The sequence below is a fragment of the Miniopterus natalensis genome, chromosome 2 (assembly GCF_054644295.1).
Source record: "Miniopterus natalensis isolate mMinNat1 chromosome 2, mMinNat1.hap1, whole genome shotgun sequence".
NCBI lineage: Eukaryota > Metazoa > Chordata > Mammalia > Chiroptera > Miniopteridae > Miniopterus > Miniopterus natalensis.
The window spans coordinates 2428235-2451144 of NC_142082.1; the positions used below are offsets into that span (position 1 = coordinate 2428235).

The 22910-nt window shown below is 55.1% G+C and overlaps 2 protein-coding genes across 2 annotated transcripts in view; both read left to right on the forward strand.

Annotated features, from left to right (window-relative positions):
* Positions 1–887, forward strand: part of MCPH1 (microcephalin 1) — a 134174-nt gene extending 133287 nt beyond the window's left edge. Inside the window, exon 15 of the transcript XR_015714014.1 lies at positions 821–887. The gene's annotated coding sequence lies outside the window, so the exon portion shown is untranslated. The remainder of the gene's footprint in view (positions 1–820) is intronic.
* An 11631-nt stretch (positions 888–12518) lies between these two features.
* Positions 12519–22910, forward strand: part of AGPAT5 (1-acylglycerol-3-phosphate O-acyltransferase 5) — a 34895-nt gene continuing 24503 nt past the window's right edge. Inside the window, exons 1-2 of the mRNA XM_016219164.2 lie at positions 12519–12748; positions 21113–21182. Coding sequence (XP_016074650.2) covers positions 12530–12748; positions 21113–21182 — 289 coding nt within the window. The 5' untranslated portion in view covers positions 12519–12529. The remainder of the gene's footprint in view (positions 12749–21112; positions 21183–22910) is intronic.

Here is a 22910-nt window from a genome sequence, read left to right on the forward strand (position 1 = left end):
GGGACCGCCTGTGCTTGCTCGTTTACCTGGCTTTCCTTTTGTCCTGTTAGCCCCCTGCAAGCGTTGTCCCCCCCACTCCCCTTCCCACATTTCGCCCGATGAGCCCCCGCGCCGTGGACAGATCCGGTTTGCAGTGAACTTGAAAGCAGAAGAAAACCACGTAAGGGTCGCTTCATCAGGAGAACAGGGCTCGTTTCGACTGGGACAGTTTCCCCGCAGCCAAGATGTGCTTGGGTTTCCAGGGTTGCCCCTCGAGGGCCTGGTCGTCATAACCCCGGGAAGGCAGCTTATTAGCTCCAACGGCAGGATAAAAGCGGGCGGCATTGTCAGGATTTCTGGCTTCACCCCTTTAACCCAAAGCCTGCCTATAAATAGACGGCGGAGTCTGGGATTTCCAGAGCGAGGGCCGCTATAAATAGCCCTGAACCGGTTCCCACCCGCCGAGGAAGGAGCGGGGACCCCTCTTCCCTCTTGGGCGACCTCTGGCCGCGGGAGGCGCGCTGGGAACCCTGCTGGGCGAGGCGGGCGCTCGGGGCCCGCAGCCCTCGGCCGGAGGCCTGAGAAGCGGTTTTAGGGATCAGTCCGTCAGCTGGCTCTGAGAAACGTGTCCCTAAGCGAAGCTTTTAATACCTCCGTTCACTCCCGTTGCTGGGAGTTTTCTCTGAAAAAATAAAAACACAAAATTAAGCCAAAACCTGGATCACTCAGCAGCGGTGAAGTGAAATTTATTCTAATTTTCTCAGGAACTTAGCGAGACGGGGAACTCCGGTGTCTACAAAATGTAAAAATAAAATAATAAAAAGTCTTTCTTTCAACTTAGATGTTAACATCCCGAGACGGAGCCGTGAGCCCGCCCCAGGCCCCCGGACCATCTGCCCTCTTCCTCCAGGCTGTTCCCAGGACGCGCAGACACCCGGGCTCCGCCGTGAACCGGGCACCGGCCGCTGGGGCGCGAGCCGAGCCGCGCGGGAGCCCAGGCCCTGGGCGGGGGCGCCTGCCGCCGGCGCCCTCTGCTGGTGGCCTGACCCGCGGGGCCGGGCGGAGGAAGGGCCGGCAGGTGAGCGAGAAGGACCAGGGCGAGGGCAGGCGGTCCTGGTGAACCCCGAGCCCCTGATCTGTATTTGGGTAAAAAATAAACAAAGGGGGAGTGAGGAGTTTCAGACCTGCGGGGAATCCTGAGCGAGAAGCGCAGGCCTCGCCGATCCCTCACCGGCCACCACCGCCCGCTCGTCTCCCACGGGCGCCCTGCTCTCCTGGCCGCCGGGGCGCTCACGGCCTCGGGCGCCGACACCAGGCTCACCTGAGGGCTCGCGCTGGCTGCAGGACGGTCCGTGGGCCGAGGAAGGAACGGCTCGTACCCAGCGCCGCGGCCTCACGCAGGGCAGCGCTCCTGGCCCAAAGGTCCTCCCTGCGCCACCCGCGCCCGTCCCCCCTCACACCTAGGGCCCTGGTCTTCCCACCCCCACAGTGCCCCTTTTCCAGGAGCCTGGGCGTTGGAACCGCACAGCAAGTAGCCTTGTGGGGCGGTTTCTCCGCTCAGCCACGTGCCCCTCAGGTGCCCCTCAGGTGCCCTGGTCCTCGCGGCTTCCCAGCCCATCCTTTGTGCCCCGCCGCCCGGGGGGAGCCGCTCACTTACCTGAGACGGGCCCAGTGCCGCGGCTTTGAAGCAGGACACGGGAGGCCTCCGGCGTTGTTCTCGTTCAAGATTGTTTGGTTACGCGGGGTCCCTTGGAATTCCCTGTGGAGCTGAGGATGGGCTCTGCTTTTCTGTAAAACAGAAACACGAAACTAAAAGAAACAAAACCCGGCGGGATACCGAGAGGGACTGCGCTGAATGTGGCCACCACGGGGGGGCGTATGTTGGCGACACTGCGCCCTCCAGTCCATGAACGTGGCCGTTCCCGCACTTCTTTAATTTCTTGCAGCAAGGTTTGGCAGTTTTCAGGGCACGAGTCTTGTCCCCCCGGCTAAGCTCGTCCCTAAGTGTCTCTCTCCTTCTTTCGGGAGTGAAACCGCTTCGGCTTCCGCGCCGGGCTGTCCCGCCTGGCGGGGAGGGGTGCAGCCGGTCCTCGCGTGTTGGTTTGCGCCCGCGGCTGCTCAGGCGCCGACTAGCTCTCGGTTTGTCCTTGGTGCTGAACCTTTGGTGTCATCCCGTCAGGTCTCCCTTCGCGCATCCTGATGCCCCGGAGCCGGGGACAGAGCCCGCTTTGTCTTCTTGGTGAGTCGGCCCTTTTATTTGTGGTCGTTGTTTTTCCTTAAACTCTGCGGGTATGGTGTTAACGCGGCCACTCCAGCTTCCCGAGGACCCGTGTTTGCGTATCACAGTCCCCGGAGCCTGACTTCTGACCGACCGCTCTGCTGAAGGCGGGTTTCCCTCAGACGGCGTGTCGTGGACGCCGGGAGATGAACACTCGCGGACACTCACTCGTACTGGCCGCTTCCAAGCCTTGACTTCCCTCCCCTGCCGCTTGCTGCTGTTCACGTTGTCGGCATCAGGTGGTAACTATTGTGTGCTCTTTGGAGACATTCGAGCATGTGATCTTGTGCGCCTGGGCCAGTGTGGACGTGGTAAGGTCAAAATAGCTGTTACATTGGATGACACTGGGCCAGGAAGAACGAATAAGAAAATATTGAAGTGATTACCAACAAAAAAGAGAATTTAACCTAAAACGTGTGTGGGGCGTGCAGCCGTGGGAGGGTGCTCGCGGAGCAGCGTGGCCCTTGCCGAAGACGCGACGTTAATGGCGAAGCTCTGCGGACACAGCCCTGAGAGGTTTAAGTGGAAGGACTTTCCGGTGGTAACATTAAGTAATAAATACAGCTCTTGGCCAAGAGGACACTTCCAAGGGTAACATACGGCTCTGTAGACAAGAGAAATCACATGGATTTCCAAAAGGGAGAAAAACAGTCACTTAATAATCTAGGCTTTAAGTCTCGATGAGAAAAGCTGTAGCAGAGCGTGTGCAGGAAACGGGGCGAGAAGCCCGTTGTCCTCCCCCCCGAACAGCACAGCAGAGGAGCCTGGAGGCCGGAGACGGGAGCCGTGGGCCCAGAGGTGTCCTTGCCCCTCCAAATGAAGCCGTCGGAAGGACCCCAAGAAGCCAGATAGGGAAAGCGTCGCAGGTCGGGCGAGGGACACAGGTCCAGGGTGGCCGGCGCAGAGGGATGACCGCGCATGGGCCGGCTGCCGACGTCCCCTGGCCGCAGCGAGGGGGTTACCCTGGGGATCCTCCGGCGGAGCAGAGGAGTGACGGACGCTCAGTCTCAGGGCCGCGGCTCATTCACACATTTGTCCATCTCCAACGTCAGTGTTTTCTTTACAGAAATGAGAGGAGTGGGGAAGGGACCGTTTCCAAAATGCATCTCTTTCAACAGAAAAAGAACAGTGCTTGTAAATGACATGAATTATTAGGAGAGCACAGAGTAGAGAAATGGTATGGTTGAATCCTAACAGCGTTACTTCAGGAAATTTGAAGTGATTTACTAGAAGAAACTTTATTAAAATAATATTTTTTTTATTGATTTCAGAGAGAGGAAGGGAGAGGGGGAGAGAGAGAGAAACGTCAATGGTGAGAGTCCTGGACCGGCCACCTCCCGCAGGCCCCCTGCTGGGATCGAGCTGCAGCCCGGGCTGGGCCCCGACCGGGAATCGAACCCCGATCTCCTGGATCCTAGGTCGATGCTCAACCACTGAGCCGTGCCAGCCAGGCTAGAAAAAACTTTTGAAAAAAATTCTGATAGCTTTCAATATTTGTTTTAAAGCATGAAGGTCCGTAAACACCAGATACAACGGCATTGTCACCATCTCCAGCAAATGGGGGTGAGTGTGGCTGGGCCGCGGGCATAAGAGGAGGAGACCGTGGGTGGGGAGGGGAGGAGGGGGGAGCGGTGCCCACATCGGTGATAAACTGCGAGGCTAACTCATCAAGGAAGCTGGACAAACACTGCCACACCCTAGTGACCTGGCTCACCGCCTGAAAGGCCTTTAAACCTATATTTTTGCTTGCAAATTAGTAAGTTAGCTCGAAAGCAAGTTTTTAAACGTGATGCTTGTCCTATTGGACGAACTGTCATAAAATTGAAGTTAAGGTACAAAGAAATCAGCGTGCTCGCTATGAGTCCACTTTATCTGCCAGGACAGACCGGAGCGTATGAAGCTAAATTTAAACTGCATGAAAAATATCATTGATTTAGCCCAGCCAGTGTGGCTCAGTGGTTGAGTGTTGACCCACGAACCAAGAGGTCAAGGGCCGATGCCCGGTCAGGGCACATGCTCGGGCTTCGGGCTCAATCCCCAGCAGGGGCCGTGCAGGAGGCAGCCGATCAATGACTCTCATCATTGATTTTCTCTCTCTCCCCCTCTCCCTCCCTCTCTCTGACATCAATAAAGACACATTTTTTAAAATGTCACCGATGCAGCACATACATAAACCCTTAGGCCACATGCAGGTGGAGTGTGAGGGTGGACAGAGTGGTGACGGGGGAACCAGCATCGCCACAGAGCAGCCGTGTGACCGATGAAATAAGTAATTTAGCCGGTAAAGAGTTGGAAGTATCGTCAGACGCTTACCAAACCTGGTAAGATGGACGAGCACAGTGAGAATTCAACCAAGAGAGAGAAAACTCAAGAAAATACCAAAAAGGGGTCACAGCTAAACAGCACAGTAGCTGAACCAAAAGGGCCCTGGAGGGGCTCAGCTGCAGCTTAGGGGGAGCAGGAGGAAGGATCCACGACCTCGAAGACGGCAGTGGAGACCCAGGCGGAGCTGCAAAAAAACCCAGAAATAGAAAGTGTGTTCTCGGAAAGATAAAGATACCCTAAAGGGACTTGCGGTGCAACGTCGGGCAGACTGGCATTGGCACTCATAGGGGGCCCCAGAGGAGGCGGAGGGCCGGTACTTGAAGAAACGACGCCTGAAAACTTTCCCAACCTGGAGAAAGAAGCCGACGCCCGGACCCAGAAATCCCAGCTGGTGTCCCAGGGAGATGAACCCAAACGGCCCCACACCGGGCCTCAGGGTTTCACAGGTGAGTTCACAATCCTCCGAAGAGGCCTTAATACTAATCGTTTTCAGCTCTTCCCAAAAGGTGGGGGTGCAGAAGAACATTCCAGCAGGAAGGCCGGGTAGGGACGGGCAAGAGAAACGCCCTCGGGCCGGTGGAGCCATGGGCCTTGGCAGGGGCAAAGGCCGGGAGGGAGGCTGGGCCTCAGCCGCGCCCCTCAGCAGCAGCAGGATTTCACCACCGGCCTGTGGTCTCTCTGCCCTGCCCTCGGGGCATCAGCTTCACCCTAAAACTGACTGTGTGTGTCACGGCTGAGTCGCTCGGCCGCTCACAGTTCACCCCGAATAAGTCGCCAGCTGGAGGAGAGGGAGGCGCATCTCCTCCCACAGAGGGAACAGCCTTTACAGAAAACCCCACTCGTCTCCCCGCGTCTCAGGCGCCGTGGGGGTGCCTCCCTACGTCAGTTTTGGTGGCAGCAGAGATGGGGCTGCCTCGGTGGTTCAGGGGCCTTTCACGAACAGCTTTTTGTGTGTTTGTTGTTGTTTTGTTGAGTGATACCAATTGATATTTACTATTGCAAATTTAAATGAATGGGAGGTTTTAAAAATATTAATTCCCTAAAAAAGAACATTAATAAGTCCATTGCATAACAACATATTTTTATTAAAAATAACTGTTTTCAAAGACAACAAATATTTAGCAAGGAGAGTGGCCTCAAACTCAGGAATGGTCACGTCCTAAAGGTTATTAGTGTGGAGTTTGAAACGTGCCGTGAGGCCTCTGTCCCGCGGCTGAGTAAACGGTCGCTTCGAAGTGCACGATACGCCAATGGATTTTAATGTAATGGGGCACAAACATTTTATTTGGTTTTTCTTTTTCTAAATTAAATTTATTGGGGTGACATTGGTTAACAGGATCCGATAGGCTTCGGTTGCATTTCTAAGATGCATGATCCATACATCGCATTGTGTGCCCACCACCCAAAGTCAAACCACCTTCCGTCACCGTGTATTTGGCCTCACCCTTTACCTCCCCCACCCCTTCCCTCTGGTGACCACCCTGCAGTTGTCTGTGTCTGAGTTTCAGGTTTTTATCCCACACTAGGGCAGTCACAGGGTCCTTGGCTTTTTCTGACTTATTTGCTTAGCATGATATTCTCAAGGCCCATCCATGTTGTTGCAAACGGTGGCATGTCGACCGGAACGGGCTTGGATAGAGCACTAGAGGGGTGCGGCTTAGGGAGACCGGGCCCCGGACACAGCGGTAAACTCAGCCGTGGGACAGAGGCCTCACGGCACGTTTCAAACTCCACACTAATAGCCTTTAGGACGTGACCATCCTGAGTTTGAGGCCACTCTCCTTGCTAAATATTTGTTGTCTTTGAAAACAGTTATGTTTTATAAAAATATGTTACTATGCAATGGACTTATTACTGTTCTTTTTTAGGGAATTAATATTTTTAAAACCTCCCATTCATTTAAATTTGCAATAGTAAATATCAATTGGTATCACTCAACAAAACAAGTAAACGGTCACCCCTGGTTTATAAAATAGTGGCTCACTGAGTTACACAGGCCTTCGAAATGCTGACATTCGCATTGAAAAACCACAGTGGTTCTATCACCACAGAATTCAAAAGAGTCTTCAGTACTGGGAATGTGTCAACCCCGTGGGAGAAAATCTAAGTTTCCCAAAATTCTCATTTTCATCTGAGAGCTCGAATATTATTATTGGCCACGCTATCGGTTGTTTTCCTTGAAGTGACAGGATCGTTTTGTTCATTTTTGAGAAACTGTCTGCCAGATATCTGTAGCTTATCTATCATTCTCTCAAGTAAAAATGATGACCATGAAAAAAGCAAGTTCAGCTCACAAATCAAAGGTTTTTTCCTCCAAAGAATTGGTGTGTCGGTGTGCACCGCGCATACCTCCCGCTCACAGACGCTAGGAGGGGTGTGCTCAAGGGTCGGGACTTAACGGAACTGGCATTTTCGTGTCAGGCATCAGGGACAGTCCTGAGTGAAACAGGTGTGAGCTTCCTGCCGTGAGCGCGTGGGGATGGAGACCACGTGGCCCTTGGGACTTGGGTACCACTGCCCGATGCTGCTGAGGGACGAGCAGGTTTACCCACAACATCACCGCAAGTTCCACGCAGTAAAGAGGGCAGATCACGTCTCAGTGTCATTATGAAAATGTGTTGACCTCTGAGCACCCGAAAGCGTCTTGGGGAACTTTGAGGGTTCCAGGTCCACGCTTCAAAACGCACCAACACTGCCTTCCACTGATCGCGGCCCATCCGGGAGGGGGAGGGGGCCCGTCCCCCAGAGCCTATGAGCTGTGTTGAGGAGGGCCGGGCACCTGATCTGAAGGGAAGTCCTAGTGACATCCAGGGGGCCACAAACACCCATTGGTGGAAGCCAGGAAAATACATAGAAAACTGTTTATTACGACTGCTACCCTCTAGGTGAGAAAGTCAGATCTGGGCAGCAGCGAGGGAGGCTCCCCGGTTTCATTCATTTCAAAACACACGGTTGTTTAAATCTTTTAGAACAAATGCCTTCTTGTTTTCGCTTTACAAATAGAAAAGTCAGAGCGGGAGGGGCAGCGGACGGCACAGGCCGAGCCTGGCTGGTCTTGTTAGGACGAGCGGAGCTTGCCCAGGACCTCGTCGCTCCCTCACCTGTCGGCACCTTCGCGCCCAGGCAGGAGGGTCCACTTACAGCAGAGCTGCCCCGGGCACCCCCCTGCAGCTCCGGTGCGCGCCCGAGCCCGCCACAGCCAGCCGGTGACCCACGGCCCTCGGCAGCACCGAGACCTGCCTGCGGTGCAGCCACAGTGAAGGTCACGCACCTCGGCCGTGGCGTTGCTCTGTGGAGATTCCAGGACCTTCAGGCACCTGATACTTTACCGTGATTATTTGTCTTAGTCTCACCCCAAGTAAAGTCTTCTCTACCTGAAGACTATAAAGCTGTTACCCTGTGTCTTTTCTGGTATGTGTGTGTTCTCAGCTTTCTAATTAATGTTTTTATGTCTAAATCCCGCCTGGCTTTCATTCTGGTGTACACTGTCATGTGTGCTTCTAACAATTTTTATGACGGTGCTGCTACGATTTTTTATTTTATTTTTATTTTTTACTAATTCTTTCCCTTTGGATTTTAAACGCCACTTACATCACTCACAACACAAACCGCACACACACAGTCCATGGGCTTCCAGACTCTTCCTTTGGCTTCAGAGCCACCGATTTCTGCACCAGTAACATTGTTACTGTACCTGCTGGAAGACCCCTCGGTGCTGGTTTCACTGCCACTGTAACAAGTTACCACGCAGGGAGCAGCTTCAATAATAGAAACTTAGCTCACAGGTCAGAAGTCTCCCTGGGTACAGAGGCTGTTTCCTTATGGGTCTGGTGGGGGAATCTATACCCTCCTTTTGCAGATTCTGGAGCCTGACCCCCCTTTTCTTGGCTCCTGCCCCCCTCCTCCACCTTCAAAGCCCACAGCCGGGCCGAGTCCTCACACTGGGTCACTCTGAGCTCCTTTTCTGCCGCCTCCTTCCATTTTTAAGGGCCCTGGTGGTTATGCGGGGCCCACCCGGGTAACCTGGCCTTACCTCAGGGTCATATGACTGGCAACCTAATTCCACCCGTGCCCCAAATTCTCCGTTACCATGTAAATTAACATAGTCACAGGCCCCGGGAACTATGTGGACTTCTTGGGGGCGGGCATCATTCTATCCACCACACTCAGCATTCCTCCTTTTCAAAATATTTCAAGTTTTTCTACATAAATTTTAGAATGCGCCTGTCCAGGTCCCACTGCACTTGGCTGTCCTCGGCACCTCCCTCCTCAGAAACACCTAGTTGGAGTTTTTTGAATATGTATTAGCATCATAGCACGTGGTTGAGTATTTTATATGTCCTAACAATCAATGGTAAAAACCAAATTTCCACTTGTCATGCCAGAGGAATTACTTTTCTTTCTATAGAAAGAAAGTATGGCCCTGGCTGGTTTGGCTCAGTGGTTAGAGCCTCGGCCCCGGGGGCTGAAGGGTCCCGGCTTCGATTCTGGCCGAGGGCAAGCACCTCGGCTGCAGGCTCGATCCCCGGCCCAGGTTGGATGTGTCTCACGTCGATGGTTCTCTCTCCCTTCCACACTTCCCCTCTCTCTGGAAAGCAACCGAAAAAATACCTTCAGGTGATTAAAGAAAATATTAAATGGTTTCATCATCACAAGGAAGGTACACTCTACTACAGATACACAATAGTTGTTTTTCTGGATATGTCAGCTTTTAAAGTCTTATTTTTTGAGATTTTTCCCCCCCTCATTCTATATAAATATCCATGTTCAGACCTAATTTTGTATTTGTAAACTTGTGTTTTTTCTTAAAGGGCTGCTCGCCCATCAGCCAAGTCCCAGGCCCCACAGAACCACTGGCGTCCACCCCATGGGTAGACACAACCAAACCCACCCGGTCACCCTGGCCTGGGACGTGGGAAGCTCTGCCCCTCCCTCTTCCTCCGTCACGGCCTCTTTGCGTCTTTCCTTCCCTACCCATTTTGAACTGCCTGTGTCACGAGTAAACCCCACTCCCCGCCCCAGACCAAGGCCATGACCTCAGGGCCTTCATCCGCTCTCCCCTTACCTCTGGCACCCGGCACTGTGAGGGTGGGGTGCTTGCGGAGTCAGCACCTCTGTGAAACCGGGAAGCAGTATGGGGAGTCCAGCCGGCCTCCACCTGACTGCTCCCCCGCACAGGTGGCCGCCGTCAGCAGTTTCTGGACATTGGCGTAGGGACACGTGGACTGAGTTTTCACAGGAGTGGGGGAACTGCACTATCGCCCAACAGCTTGGTTTTCTGGCCGATGTCTTGGAGCTGAGACGTGTGGACCTACCTGCCCGTCTCGTGTGTCAGCCTCATGGGCTTGGGTAAGCGTGCTGCCGCCGGGCTCAGTTAGGTAGCCTTGCCCATCCAAAGGCTCCCTGCCCGCCTGCGGTCAGTGCTGCCGAGCTGTCCTCCAAGGCTCCCCACACGGTCACTGTCCCAGTCCAGGCACCACTGTCTCCAGCTGGGAGTCTAGGACCAGCCTCCAAACTGCTCCCCATCTATTCTCCACGCAGCCCAGACCCTTTTTTAAAAATCAAATTTGATCATGTCTCTTCCCGCCTTAAAACCTTTTAGTAGCTTCCCAGGACCTTTGGGATCAAGTCGTCACTTTCATGTCCCGTAAGACCCCGCTGTCCCTGGTTCTTGCCGGTTTCCTTTCCCAGCTCAGCCCCATCATCTTCGTCTCCTTCCCTAGTCCCACGTACTTTCTCTACCATCTTCAGACTGCGCCGTGGGGATCCCTGAAACCAAGTAATGGTGTGGCCATGAGGAGTTTTAAAGGAACCAATCTTCAGACGCTTCACTTTCCTAAAACTACTGATCTGCCGGCGAGACTCCTGGAGTCCACCCACCTTGCATTTGGCAACGGCTCCGGCCCACTGGGCCCCCCAGATCCTACTCAGGGCACTGCACTGAGGGGAAGGGGTCAATCTGGAGGACACCAAAAGGTAATCGGACAACTTCTTTTAATTAAGGCACATTAAGACGGGCATTTCAAGGACTTGACTTTACAGTAATTACATATCAGACTTTGCCATATATGTTGAGCAAGTTATATTGCTGACAATAGTAATAAGCTCAATCCAGAGGAAATTTCGACTCTTAGAACCTTTTTGAATAAAAGACCTAGAAGCAGAAAAGCTACTCCGTGACTATAAATGCTCTGGAGTGAAAACGTCTTCAAGAAGAAGAAGGGCCAATGTAAAATTCTAGCTGCTAAGAATCTGGAGTATTTCCTAATGGATGGTTGTGGGTAATAAATCTCTAAGGTATTTAGAACCCAAGGGACCCATTTAAAAGATTTCTGTCACCACCTTATTTTAAAATCTCATAACTCATCTGAACTTTTTAATTTTTAAAAAAAATATATCTTTATTGATTTCAGAGAGAGGAGGGAGAGGGAGGGAGAAAAGTCACTGATGAGAGTCAGGGGCGCCTCCCGCACGCCCCCCACTGGGGGCCTGAGCCCCGATGGGCATCGAACCCGATCGCCTGGGTCCCGGGTCGACGCTCAGCCGCTGAGCCCCGCCGGCCGGGCTGAACTTTTTAATTTCGGACACTAACTTACAAACGAGCGCGCGGCGTACACGGCGTCCTGGGGGCATCCAAGCTATGAGATGAAGCTGTGCCGCCGGCCCCCAGGCTCTGTCCGCGGAGTCGGGGGCTCCCCGCGCTGCGGGCCACGCGCCACGCACTCCCCGACCGCCCGGGTGACCCCGCTCGGGGCGCAGCAGGGCGGCGGGACCGGCCTCCCCCTCCCCGCGGCGGCAGCCCGGCTGCGGGGCTGGAGGACCCACTGCCCGTCGGTTCGGCTCAGTGGCTACGGCCTCCGGCCCGGGCTGACGGGTCCCGGGTTCGATTCCGACCCAGGGCACCTACCTGGGATGCGGGCACCACCCGGGCCCAGGTCGGACGTGTGCGGGAGGCAACCCATCCGCGCGCCTCTCTCCCCCTCCCTCCCCCCCTCCCAGAAAGAGCGATGGAACAACGCCCCGGGGTGACGGCGAACAAAAAGAGAAAGAAAACCAAAGGAAAGGAGCCTCGTCTAGGCCTGGCCCGGGCCGGACGACCCGGGGCCGGGGCGTGGACAGCGCGTTTCGCGCGGCAGTGACTCCTCGGGCCGGATCTGTGGCCCCTCCCCCGGGGCCCGGCCAATACCCCGAGGGCGCACGAGTCCTGCGCGCCCGCAGGGCAGCCCGGGCGCAGCGCGCACCTGGGGACACAGGGTCCCAGGCGCCCCCGAAGCCACAGAGCGTGCGAGCCGGCGGCGGGCGTTCCCCCAGCCGCCCCGCGAGCGGGTCGCCCCCGCCCGGCCCCCGCCCCGCGGGCTCCGTCGGCCCCGCCGCTGGGCCACCTGCCGCCGCGCCGCAGCCCGGCCGAGCTCCGGAGCATGCGCGGGGGCCTCCGACGCCGGGCCCCGCCCCCCCGCGGCAGTTGCGCCTCAACCGTCTGCGGCACTTGACCAACCAGCAGTCGTGTTGTTGCCGAGGAGCCCCGCCCCCGACGGGGGACCATGGAAACGGGCGGCCAATCGGAAGCCCCGTTGTTCCCGCGGAGCCCCGCCCCCGACAGGGCGCAGGGTGACGGGATAGGGTCATGGGGTGTGAGCGCCCCTGAGCTCCCGGCGCGCAGGGCCCGGCGTCCCCTTGCCCGGCGGCCGCAGCAGCGCGCCCGGCCCCGCATCGCCCGGCCGCCAGCCCGCCCACCCCGGCGGCGGCGCGGCCCATGCGGCTGGGGGCGGAGGCCCGAGCGGGCGCGGGCTGGACGCCTCCGGTGCGGCGGGCGGCCCGGGGCGGCGAGGGGGCGGCGGCGGGGCCGGCCCGGCGCGGTGATTGGCCGCGGACGGAGGACCGCGGGGAGGCCGGAGGCGGCCGCGGCGGGGAGGAGCCGCGGAGCCGGCCGCGCGCAGAGCCGCGAGGATGCTGCTGTCACTGGTGCTCCACATGTACTCGCTGCGCTCGGTGCTGCCCGCAGCCGTGATGCTGGGCACGGCGCCCACCTACGTGCTGGTCTGGGGGGTCTGGCGGCTGCTCTCCGCCTTCCTGCCCTCCCGCTTCTACCAGGCGGTGGACGACCGGGTCTACTGCATCTACCAGAGCATGGTGCTCTTCTTCTTCGAGAACTACACCGGCGTGCAGGTGAGGCTCTGCGCCCCCCGCGCACCTGCCGCCCGGGTCCCGCGCGGCGACCAGCCGGCCCCACCGGGGACGTGAGGATCGGGGCGCCCTCCGGGCAGATCCGCCCGAGAACACGTGCTGTTAGCTCACCCTCCACGTCGGGGCAACTTTCAGGTTCTTACCCCAAGGGCTCGGCCCCGGGCTTCCGTGCAGGGGACCCCAAGTTCACACGAGGAAGCTGTAGCAACCGTGCTCCGAGCCGCAGGTGGGACCCGCCGCCCCGCACCCCCCTCTTTAACTCGCCATCCTAGTGCTTAGCGAAGTGGGTGCGGATCTACGGGGAAGTAGGGCAGGCGGTTCAGGCCTTTCCGTTTGGCGTGAGAAGGGGGTACTGTTTAACCTCGAAAGCGCGCTTTGAAAAGGCGGAGACCTTCTCTTGAAACAAGATTGTTACTGTTTGCACAAGAAGTGCAACTTTGTTTTGCCTTCTTCCCCAGCAGAAGGGAAAGCTGGGCGAGGAAATTAATACACTTGTTACTGTAGAAGCCTCGCCGTAGATAAAACTGTTGCCAGCTTTGACTAGGCTTGAATGTGTGGCTCATCTTTTTTGTCTGGCTACTTTCTTTCGGTTTCTTTCTTTCTCCATAGAGATTGGCTTTGTAGATTAAATTCGTAAAGCAAAAGTAGAAGGGCCTCTTAACTTTATTTAGTTCTGGGAAGCGTCTTACAAAAATAACAATTGTGAATTTTTCTTTTATCCCCCAATTTGGAAAAAAAAGAGCTTGATTCTTGGTTATTACTTGTATTCAGTTACTCCTCTTGTTTTTACTTTTCTTTTCTTGGTTGGGTGGCGTGGAGGGAATGGGATGGCACTGTTTTGTCTTTTCCCCCTCTTGTCAGTCACCCAGCTACTATTTTGACTCTTTGAACTGCTGTTGATTCCCTGATGGCTTGAGTTTGCCCCAGTTGGAGGTTGTTTTTTTGGAGGGAAAGGGAATTAGGAGAAGCCAGGGTCTCCATTTAAACTGGTATCTTTGTTTACTAGGACAGAAAGATGGCTCTTTCAGAAAGTGATTTCCAGGTCGTTGACCTTTAAAATGAGCCTCATTTCAAATGTTCACTGATGCAGACCTATCATTTCCCCCTCTGCTCTTCACATTTACCTAAATGGTTTTATCATGATTAAGAACTTAATTTCACATCATATCGCAGCTGGCGTGGACTCAGAACTTATGACAGTCAGTTACCTCTTAGAAAAATAATTCTACCTGTTCTGGGTTATTGTATTTTTTGTTCAAAGACTATAATACGTTCTGTGCAATATAATGTACAATATACCATTGAAGTACTTTGTGTTTAGAAAGTTTCTAATTTTAAAAAGCAATTGTAAAATTTCAGTGTTTCTGAAATTGTGTCTTACCCCATGCTCTGTTCAGTATAGACCTCCAATTTATTTTTGAGTTCTCAGCACATGGTTTTTAAAAAAAATTTTAAATTATACTTGAGGTCCATCAGACATCCTTTTATCAATGTGGTTGCCTTGATGAAGTATTTTAGGAATCCTACAACTCTGCCTACTGTTCACCAAATGCAGGTTATGAACATTTAATAAAACTGTAGGCCCAAGAGCTTCATGTCCGTGCATTGTTTTTTGGCAAAGAGTTATCTGCTGGTTAGTAACAGAGAGCAGGGTATTTTTTCAGGGTCTTTTTCTTTCTGGAATATGGGGTTCCTAGGTAGACAAGGTTACCTTCTAATATTTGTTATGGTGTTCTTGAAGAGTAAGAGGAAAAAAATAGCTGTTTTAAAATATAAACCCAAAAGAAAAGGGTTTATCAGAACAGTCTGTCACCTTATTTTTTATTTAATAGTTTTCATCAATGACTGTCATTGCAAAGTTTCTATTAACATTTCGGCTTGTGCCCTGGCCAGTGTGGCTCAGTCGCTTGGGCGCTGTCCCGTGCACTGAAAGGCTGCTGGTCCGGTTCCTGGTCAGGGCACATGCCCAGGTTGCAGGCTCAGTCCCCAGTGGGGGGATGTGCAGGAGGCAGCCGACCCATGTTTCACTGTCATATTGATGTTCCCCTGTCTCCCTCTTCCTTCCTCTATCTCTAAAAAGCAATTAAAAAATATTTTTAAAAGCTTAGCTTGTTTTTCTTGTTTTGCTAGGGGACTTGTTCATCAGCTTTCATTTGCAAGGCATGTGATGATCCTCTCGTTTGTTCTGTATAAAGGATGTTCACTCATTTCTGAAGAAGTTTTAGTAATTTAAGAGGATATACGTTTTTGAATGAAAGGAAGTTCACCATTGAATTATACACATTGCAGAAATATTTTCAAATTAGATTTTGTATAAACAGCATTTTAATGCTTTCAAATTATAAGTTTAAAAAATAAATGCTCTGTAATAGTAGTAAGACAGTGTTTTCTTATGCCTGGAATTCTGAAGCTGAAGACAATCAGGACCTTGAAGTTACCTGCTTGGCAGGTAACCGTCCTTCCAGCAAGTGCACGTGGATGTCCCACTGGATTCTGGGTAAACACCTGCTCCTTCCTGGTCTCGCTGCTTTATTCTCACATGCTGCCTCAGAGACAGGAAAACATTTCCACCACTGCTGCTGAAATTACTGTTTACAGCTTATCTTAGGTTCTCCTAGGGTCTCATCAGTACTGAAACTCAACTGGTACCTTCTCACCACTTTTTCCTTTGGGGTTTTGAAAGTTTCATGTATCTATCTTCAGTCTGAGATGCACTGACAGTCAGAACACACCTTTTCACTGTTTGAGGGGACACTGATTTAAGTGGGTAATTGTATTACCCTCCTGGGGCTGCCATAACAGAGCACCTCAAATTAACTGGCTTAAAACAATGGAAGTTTATCCTTTCACAGTTCTGGAGGCCGGGTGTCAGAAGTCGAGGTGGCTGCTGGCCTGCACCCACCCCCCCAGGCTCTAGAGGAAAATCCTTCCTCCCCTCTTCCAGCCTCTGGTGGCTGCTGGCATCCCCTGACCTGGGCCATGCCCTCCAGCCTCTGCCTCTGTGGTCGCGAGGCCGCTCCTCTCCCCCTCAGCTCTCCCTCTGCCTGTCTTTTGTAAGGACACTGGTCCTGGGGTGTGGGGCCCACGCAGATGACCCAGGAGGATCTCCCTGACTCGGCATCTTAACAGTCTGCAGAGACCCTTTTTCCAAACAAGGTCGCCGTCCAAGGTTCTGGGTTTAGGACATGGACACGCCTCTGGGGGTCATCGGCACCACCCTGCGCTCTGTGCTTGTTCAGAGTTTTGTTGTTTCTTGAACTTTGCCCTGTTTCTGTAGGTGTCTTCCAGCATTTGGCTCTGTTTTCTCTAACCTGCCAGAGGAAAGGGAGCCAGGTTCTCTATGCCAAGGTTACTTTTAAAATAACTTCCCATAAGCTTTTAGTGTCTGATTTTCAAATTTACCTTCACATATTCCTAAAATAGAGTATTTGAATGGGCGTCTTATTTTCCGAACCAATTTTTATTCTGTAGAATAATAACCAGCTTCTTACCCATGTGTGGGTGTTTTGAATTCTTAGTAGACGTTTACGTTACCATCTCGTGATAGCTGACCCCCCAGACAAGCTGGAACTGATCAATTAGAGGTAATGTAACATTTCAAGTAAGAATTTGCTGTACACAGTATGGTGAACACATTGGCGCTTGTTATGTTCGCCCTGACACCTGTGCAGGGTGCGAAGTAGCTCGGGTGTGGATGGTTGGAGACTCCAGAAGGAAGGAGGCGTGTGTCTGTCTCGGAGCTGAGCTTAGGGGACTTGGGGAGAGCACAGAGAAGGTGGAGATGCCAGCGAGGCCGTGGAGGTGACGTGGGTCCTGCAACCTCCCGCGGCAGGGAAACCACCGGTGCTGGGCTCTCCGCCCGCGATTTCTGTCCTCGCTGGACAGCTGCCTGGGCTGTACGTACCTGCAGGAGTCCTGCTGGGTCATGACCCATCTTCTTAATGTGTTTTGGAAGCTGACAAAAGTTACTGTAATTTTTTCTTAGTATCAGAATTTTTTCTCTTTAAAAAATTTCTGCTCTTTCCCTCCTCCCAGTAGCATACGCTAGGAACTGGTCACTGACGTCTGCAGGCCGGAAGCACCTGCTGACCCGATAGGTGCCTTTTCATCCACACCTGAGACTGTTTCAGTCACCGCCTCCCTCCCGCTTAAATCGGTTGGAATTTACTTTAAAGAACATTTTGTTCTAATGGCTCTGTTTGCTAATTCTCTCTTCCCCAAATGCTAGCAACATACATTATAACAGTAAAATGTGGCATTTGATATAAAATAAGTTAGTTTTTCCGCTGGCCTACTCTGAGTGGAGAGTAGCGGGAGGGAGCTCTGTGCACATGCTTTGCTTTGCCTGTTATAACTGTGCCTGATTCTGTGGAGCTGGATACACGAGAGCTGGCTCTTGGTAAATGGAATTAGAAGCCAGTGTTCCCTGTAATGTGTCCTTATCACACGGTGGTTTCTTAAACAGGTGGATATTAATAGACAATCCAAACTAAGGAATAACTTCTCACTCAGGGGCCCCTGGAACCTGCTCTTGTTCATTCATTCAGGATCCGCGAGGGCACCTTGTCCCAGGTCCTGTGCAGGGAGGAGAGACGTGGGCCATCCGGAGGGAAGATGGCCTGAGGCTGCGACCCGGAGAGAGCCGGGCTGGGCGACTGAGGTGCCGCGTCTGAGCCCGCGCCCGAGCCTGAGCTGAGCCCGAGCCCGCGCCCGAGCCCGAGCCTGAGCTGAGCCCTCGCCCGAGCCCGCGCCCTCGCCCTCGCCCGAGCTGAGCCCTCGCCCGCGCCCGAGCCCGAGCCTGAGCTGAGCCCTCGCCCGAGCCCGCGCCTGAGCCTGAGCCCGAGCCGGAGCCCGAGCCTGAGCTGAGCCCTTGCCCGAGCCTGAGCTGAGCCTGAGCCTGAGCCCTCGCCCGAGCCTGAGCTGAGCCCTCGCCCGAGCCTGAGCCTGAGCTGAGCCCTCGCCCGAGCCCGAGCCTGAGCTGAGCCCGCGCCCGATCCCGCGCCTGAGCCGTGTGCGTGCGGAGCTGCTTCGCCTTCGCCCAGCGGGAGGAAGCACCTCGTGCGTTTGGTGGACGGGGACCTCAGCTGAGAGCTGAGAGACAGACTCCTCAGCGCGCCCGGGCGGCCTGTCGCCGGCCCCGCCCCCAGGTGCCCACACTCTGCACAGCTGCCTTCGTGGTTTCTCTCCGCCTCGTCCAGCTCCAGCCGGCCTCCCCACCCGCCTCGGCCTCGCCATCTCGGCGTCAGGATCCCGTGCGTGTGGCACTGACACCTGCACTGTTCACACCGCGTGTCTCAGCGCCCCCCCCCCCCCCCCGCGGGACTGTCACCCTGGGCGGCGGTGTGGGCGCACGTGACCTGCCTCTTTCCCTCCGCAGAGGGCAGAGTGGCCGCCGGGCCGGGTTGGGCCGGGTCAGGTCGCGGGCCCGGCCTCTGTTGTGAGCAGCCCCTCAGGGTCGGGTGAGCGGCCTGCGAGCCGGCAGGGGTCCAGCAGCGTCCGGGGGGGTCTGACGCCCTCCTCCGGAGACGGACAGGTGGGGGCTGCTTTATGCACCTCAGGAGCGAGGCGGAGGGAGGTCGGAGCTGGACGGGGCGGGACTCGGGCGGCGGCGACACAGAGAAGCCTTTGTGTACTTGCCAGTGGCACTGGTACTTTTTGCAGTTCTGAACCTGTGGGATTCTGCCGGGTTTGTTATGTCTCCTCCGTGTGTCTGGGGACCGGCCCGAACACCCCGTGTGGGCAGCGTGGCCCCGGCGGTGCGGGGGCCCTGTGTGGATGCGCGAGTGAGATTCGGGGGACGGCTTTCCCCGTCCCGTCTCCGGGTGGGAGTCCGGGAGCCGAGTGAGGGTGCCGCCTGGAAAGGGGCCACGTGGAGTGCTCAGCACGTGCTGATAAAGCAGCGTCCACCCTCAGGAACCCGCACTCAGCCTGTCGAGTGAGACACGGGACGGATTAGATGGGCGCGGAGCTGAGCCCGGGGCGGTGTGGCTGATGCCTGGGCGTGAGCAGGCTCGTGGGCCAGCGGGTTGGACGGGGCCGGGCGCCAGCCCCTGTGCGCTCTGGGCCGCGCTGCGCCTGGTCCCCGCCCGTATTTCTGCAGGGAAAGTTTTTCTTATGTCAGTTTCCAGCTTGATCTCATAGATTTCTCATCTCTGGGTTCGTATTCAAAGTGAAAACGTCACCTCAGCTGCTAATATGTGAGGACCCTTCTGGTTTGACGTTTTTGTTTGGAGGTTTTGCAGAGAGTAGTTTTGAGACATTCGGAAGAGTTTGGATCTGGCGTGAGGAACCTGTGGGTCCCCAGGTCTCTGCACCCTGCGTGCGGCTTGGACAAGTCACCTTCTCAGCTGCCGGGCTCGTCCCAAGGTGGGCGCTCGTTGTCACGGGAGCTTGGAGACTGCCCGAGACGGTGAGGGAAGCTGCCGGCCAGTGACTGGTCCACCCTGGGTGCTCAGAAAAGACGCCACCGTGGAGCGGGGACCGTGCCGAGAGACGGCGTGGCGAGTGTGCCCGGAGCGCGAGCTGGGAGCCCGCCTCAGCGTTGCACAGCCGTCAGTCCCGCAGACCGGTGTTAGACCTGGGACGATGCCTGCGCTTCGATCTCGCCTCCGAGGATGCCATAGTTTCCCTGGTCAATGAATTGTTTCAGATGGGGCAGAGAAAGACCCCAGTGTCTGTGTGTTTCAGTATAGAAACCTTGTACTGGGTAACTGGTGATATAGTTCATTGGCATAAAAAAAATTTCAAAGGATTATAAACATGGAGTATAAGTTACATGGAGTATAAGTTCAGCTCATTCAAACAAAGTCTCCACGGCTGCGTTCTGCCTGATCAGAGGCCTTTGTTTGGGAAGACAGACGAGAGCTGGTTTCATCCATCGCTTCACCCAGCTCCGAGTTAAAAGCCCGCTGTTCCGGGTGGTAACACCGGCGGCAGTTTGCATTGCGGACGGTTTCGATGCCCAGGCCTTGTTCCAGATGTAGAGTCTCGATAGTGTCCCCACAGCCCAGGGCAGAGCAGCTACTCGGCGCAGGCGAAGCCGTGGGTGTGAGAGGTTGGGTGCGAGTGGGGTGCTTTTGCTCAAGTTCACAGGTAAGGGGATGGGCTGGGTTTCAAGTGCCAGCTGCTTGCAGAGAAGGCTCGAGGCCCCACCCAGTCGGCAGACGCCACCCACTCCCGTGGGAACTAGGCTGTGACGGGACCTTCCCGGGTGGCAGCCTGAGGCCTAGGTCACCCTCCTGAGAACGAAGTGTGAGCTCCCTAGAGTGAGAGCCTCAGAGCCGTCTGGCGGCCAGAGTTTCTCATCCTTGCTCTGCATTCTGAGTCCTTCCACGATCAGCTTGAATAAGCAGTTTGCTTTTAATAAAAGTTGTCGTCTCACCACAGCCCAGAGAGGGCAGACCCCCACCCACCCTTGGCAGACGCCTCCGCCCTGGCTCAGTGTGGTCGGTGCTGCCCCAGGTCCCCAGGGGGCTCGCCCCAGCCGCCCAGCCAGCAGGCGTCCTGAGTGGGCTCTTCTCCCGCCCCCCTGCCGGCCACGGTACCGGCACCGAGGGACCGACGCCCAGACGGCCACACCAGGCCCCTGGCCTCCTGCTGGCTTCCTGCCCCCTCCGCCCCGGCCCCTGAGGCAGGTGCCTGTTGAAGAGAAAACAAACTATTTCAAAGGGAGCATGTTAGAGCCGGAGCCCTCGGTGACTGGCGGTGAGGCCGGCGCAGGAAACGCCTCTGCGCTGCCCTCGTAGGCCGTCGTGGGGCCTGCAGATTAACCGGCAGAGGCCAGATTCCCCGAGGAAGTCATACAGGTCTCATTGCTGTGGGCATTTCTGCGCCCACGGGGCCCCCTGGGACAGAGGTGAAAACCGAAAGTTCTGCCACCCGTGGGCGCCTAAGGCCTCGGGCGCTCCTGCGCCCGCTCGTCCCGTTCGCGCCTCTCTCGCCCACCCCGGGCCTGTCGACGTCGCAGGCGGTGGGTTTCTGTTGCGCAGCCAGGGCTCTGCGGCTCCGCGGGGCTCGGAGCCTCCTGAGGGCGCTGCGCCCGCCGCTCTGGGCTCCGGGAGGAAGGCGCGTGCCAGGGGCCGGGAGCGATTCAGCCGCCGTGAACGGCCGTGAAGGGTGTGCTCGCGGGGAGTCGTCCGTCCCACTGTGTGACCGTCAACCCCCTGCACTCAGCTCCGTGAGACCTGCGCCCTGTGCTTGCTGAGCCTGAGAGACCCTGACCTCAGTCATCGAGGGTGGAACCGGCCGTGACGCCGTGTCTGTCGGTTTGACAGTGTCCGTTTTGTGTGTCACAGCAGCACATGCTTCAGATATGCAAGTAATGTTTCTTTCTGTTTTATCTTTTAGATACTGCTGTATGGAGATTTGCCAAAAAATAAAGAAAATGTAATATATTTAGCAAATCATCAAAGCACAGGTTTGTATTTCATTTGCATGAATCTTAGATTTTTGTACAGAAAATATGTGGGCATTCAAAGTATTGTTCTTATATATTTAAATGAAAATGTTTTTGTTATTGTTGAAACATGAGTTTTCAATGCAGATAATTATACTTGACCTTGTATTTTTGTGATTTTACTATGAATTTCCCTCCTTTACTTTTTCCCCCTGATGGGTGTAAATCAGCTATTTTCTTTCTTCCTTGGACTAGCCCTGAACCAGTCGGTGCGCTCTTCCTCTCGTAGGCTGTGTTCCGGAAGGGGCCGGTGGGCTGCCGTGCCCATAGCGTGTGTATTTGATTGTACGCTGCAGGAAGGCTGTGCCCCGTGCGAGTCGCCTCCTGGGCGCAGCGCGAATTGCCAGGGTGGGAGGTTCCTTTGGCCTCTCCAAGTGCTTGGGTCTAATACGGCTCATCCTTCTGCCAGGGGAGCCGGAGGCTGTGCCTGTGATAAAGTGCAGGGCGCGCTTTAAATGGGCCACGGTGGCCCGGCCGGGCGCGGCTCCACGGTTGAGCGTCGACCTGGGATCCCGGCGATCGGGGTTCGATTCCCAGTCGGGGCACATGCCCGGGTGTGGGCTCGATCAATGCCTCTCATCATTGATGTTTCCATCGCTCTCTCTCCCTCTCCTTTCCTCTCTCGGAAATCAATAAAGATATATTTTTAAAAATAAATAAATAAATAGGCCACGGTGCTCTAAACGTCTCACCTTGTAATGATTGCCGATTTAGAAGGATTTGCAGAAATAACGCACCGAGCTCCACGACCCCTCGCCCCCAGCGGTGACGCCGTGTGTAACCGCACAGCTTCAAAACCGAGAGATTCACTTTGGTTCAATACTTTATAGTTCTCTAAATAATTCCGCTCAAAAAAATTCCACTTCACATTGTTTTCACACCTGGGACTGCTGTTGGTGCCCACTCCCTAAATTTCGCTTTTACTCTAAAAAATACGATGCCCAGAAGTCAAAGCCTAAAAGCGACCTGCCGGGTGCTCCCACCTGAGCAGAAAGGCCCCCGCGCCCGGCCGCCCCCCTCCCTCCGCTGCGGCCCTCACAGCTTAGCTGCTTTTAGCTCTGCCTCGGCCACAGGGGAGGTGAGAAAGGGAAGGGGCTGGAAATGCGTTTTCTTGGTTTAGCTTATTAACGACTACATTCAGTTTTATAGGACAAGGGTTGGCTACCAAGTGTGGATGGTTCTCGCTTATCTGTGCGTTTTGCAAACTTCAGCGACATGACTGGCTCGGATGCTGTGATTTCATCCCATTTGCTCGGGCCAAGAGCCCAGCCTGAGATCAGGGCCTGCTTCCGACCCTGGCTGCACAGTGGCCTCCCTTGGTCCTGCATTTCCACTGTTTCTCCAGAGAACTGGGCTTGTTCCCACCAGCACAGCCTTGCGCCCACCCGTTGCCGAAGCATTTCCACCAGGGCTCCCCTGGGGAGAAGGATTGGGGTCCAGGGCAGAAGGGGCTCGTGATGGCCCAGGTTTCCTCTGTAGGGGGCCCCGGCCCATGTGGTTTATAGGATTTTCTTTCTGTTGAGCAGGATCCCTCTTAGAGTTCCTCGCTCAGGTGCCCTGCCACCCCTCCCTGTCCCGGGTTTCCATGGGGACACTGCATTAGGACGGGGGCAGTGGTAAGGACGGTGGTGCTGACCGTGGAGTGGGCCCTCCCCGCGCTCCTGGGTGGGCAGTGTGGGGAGACCATGG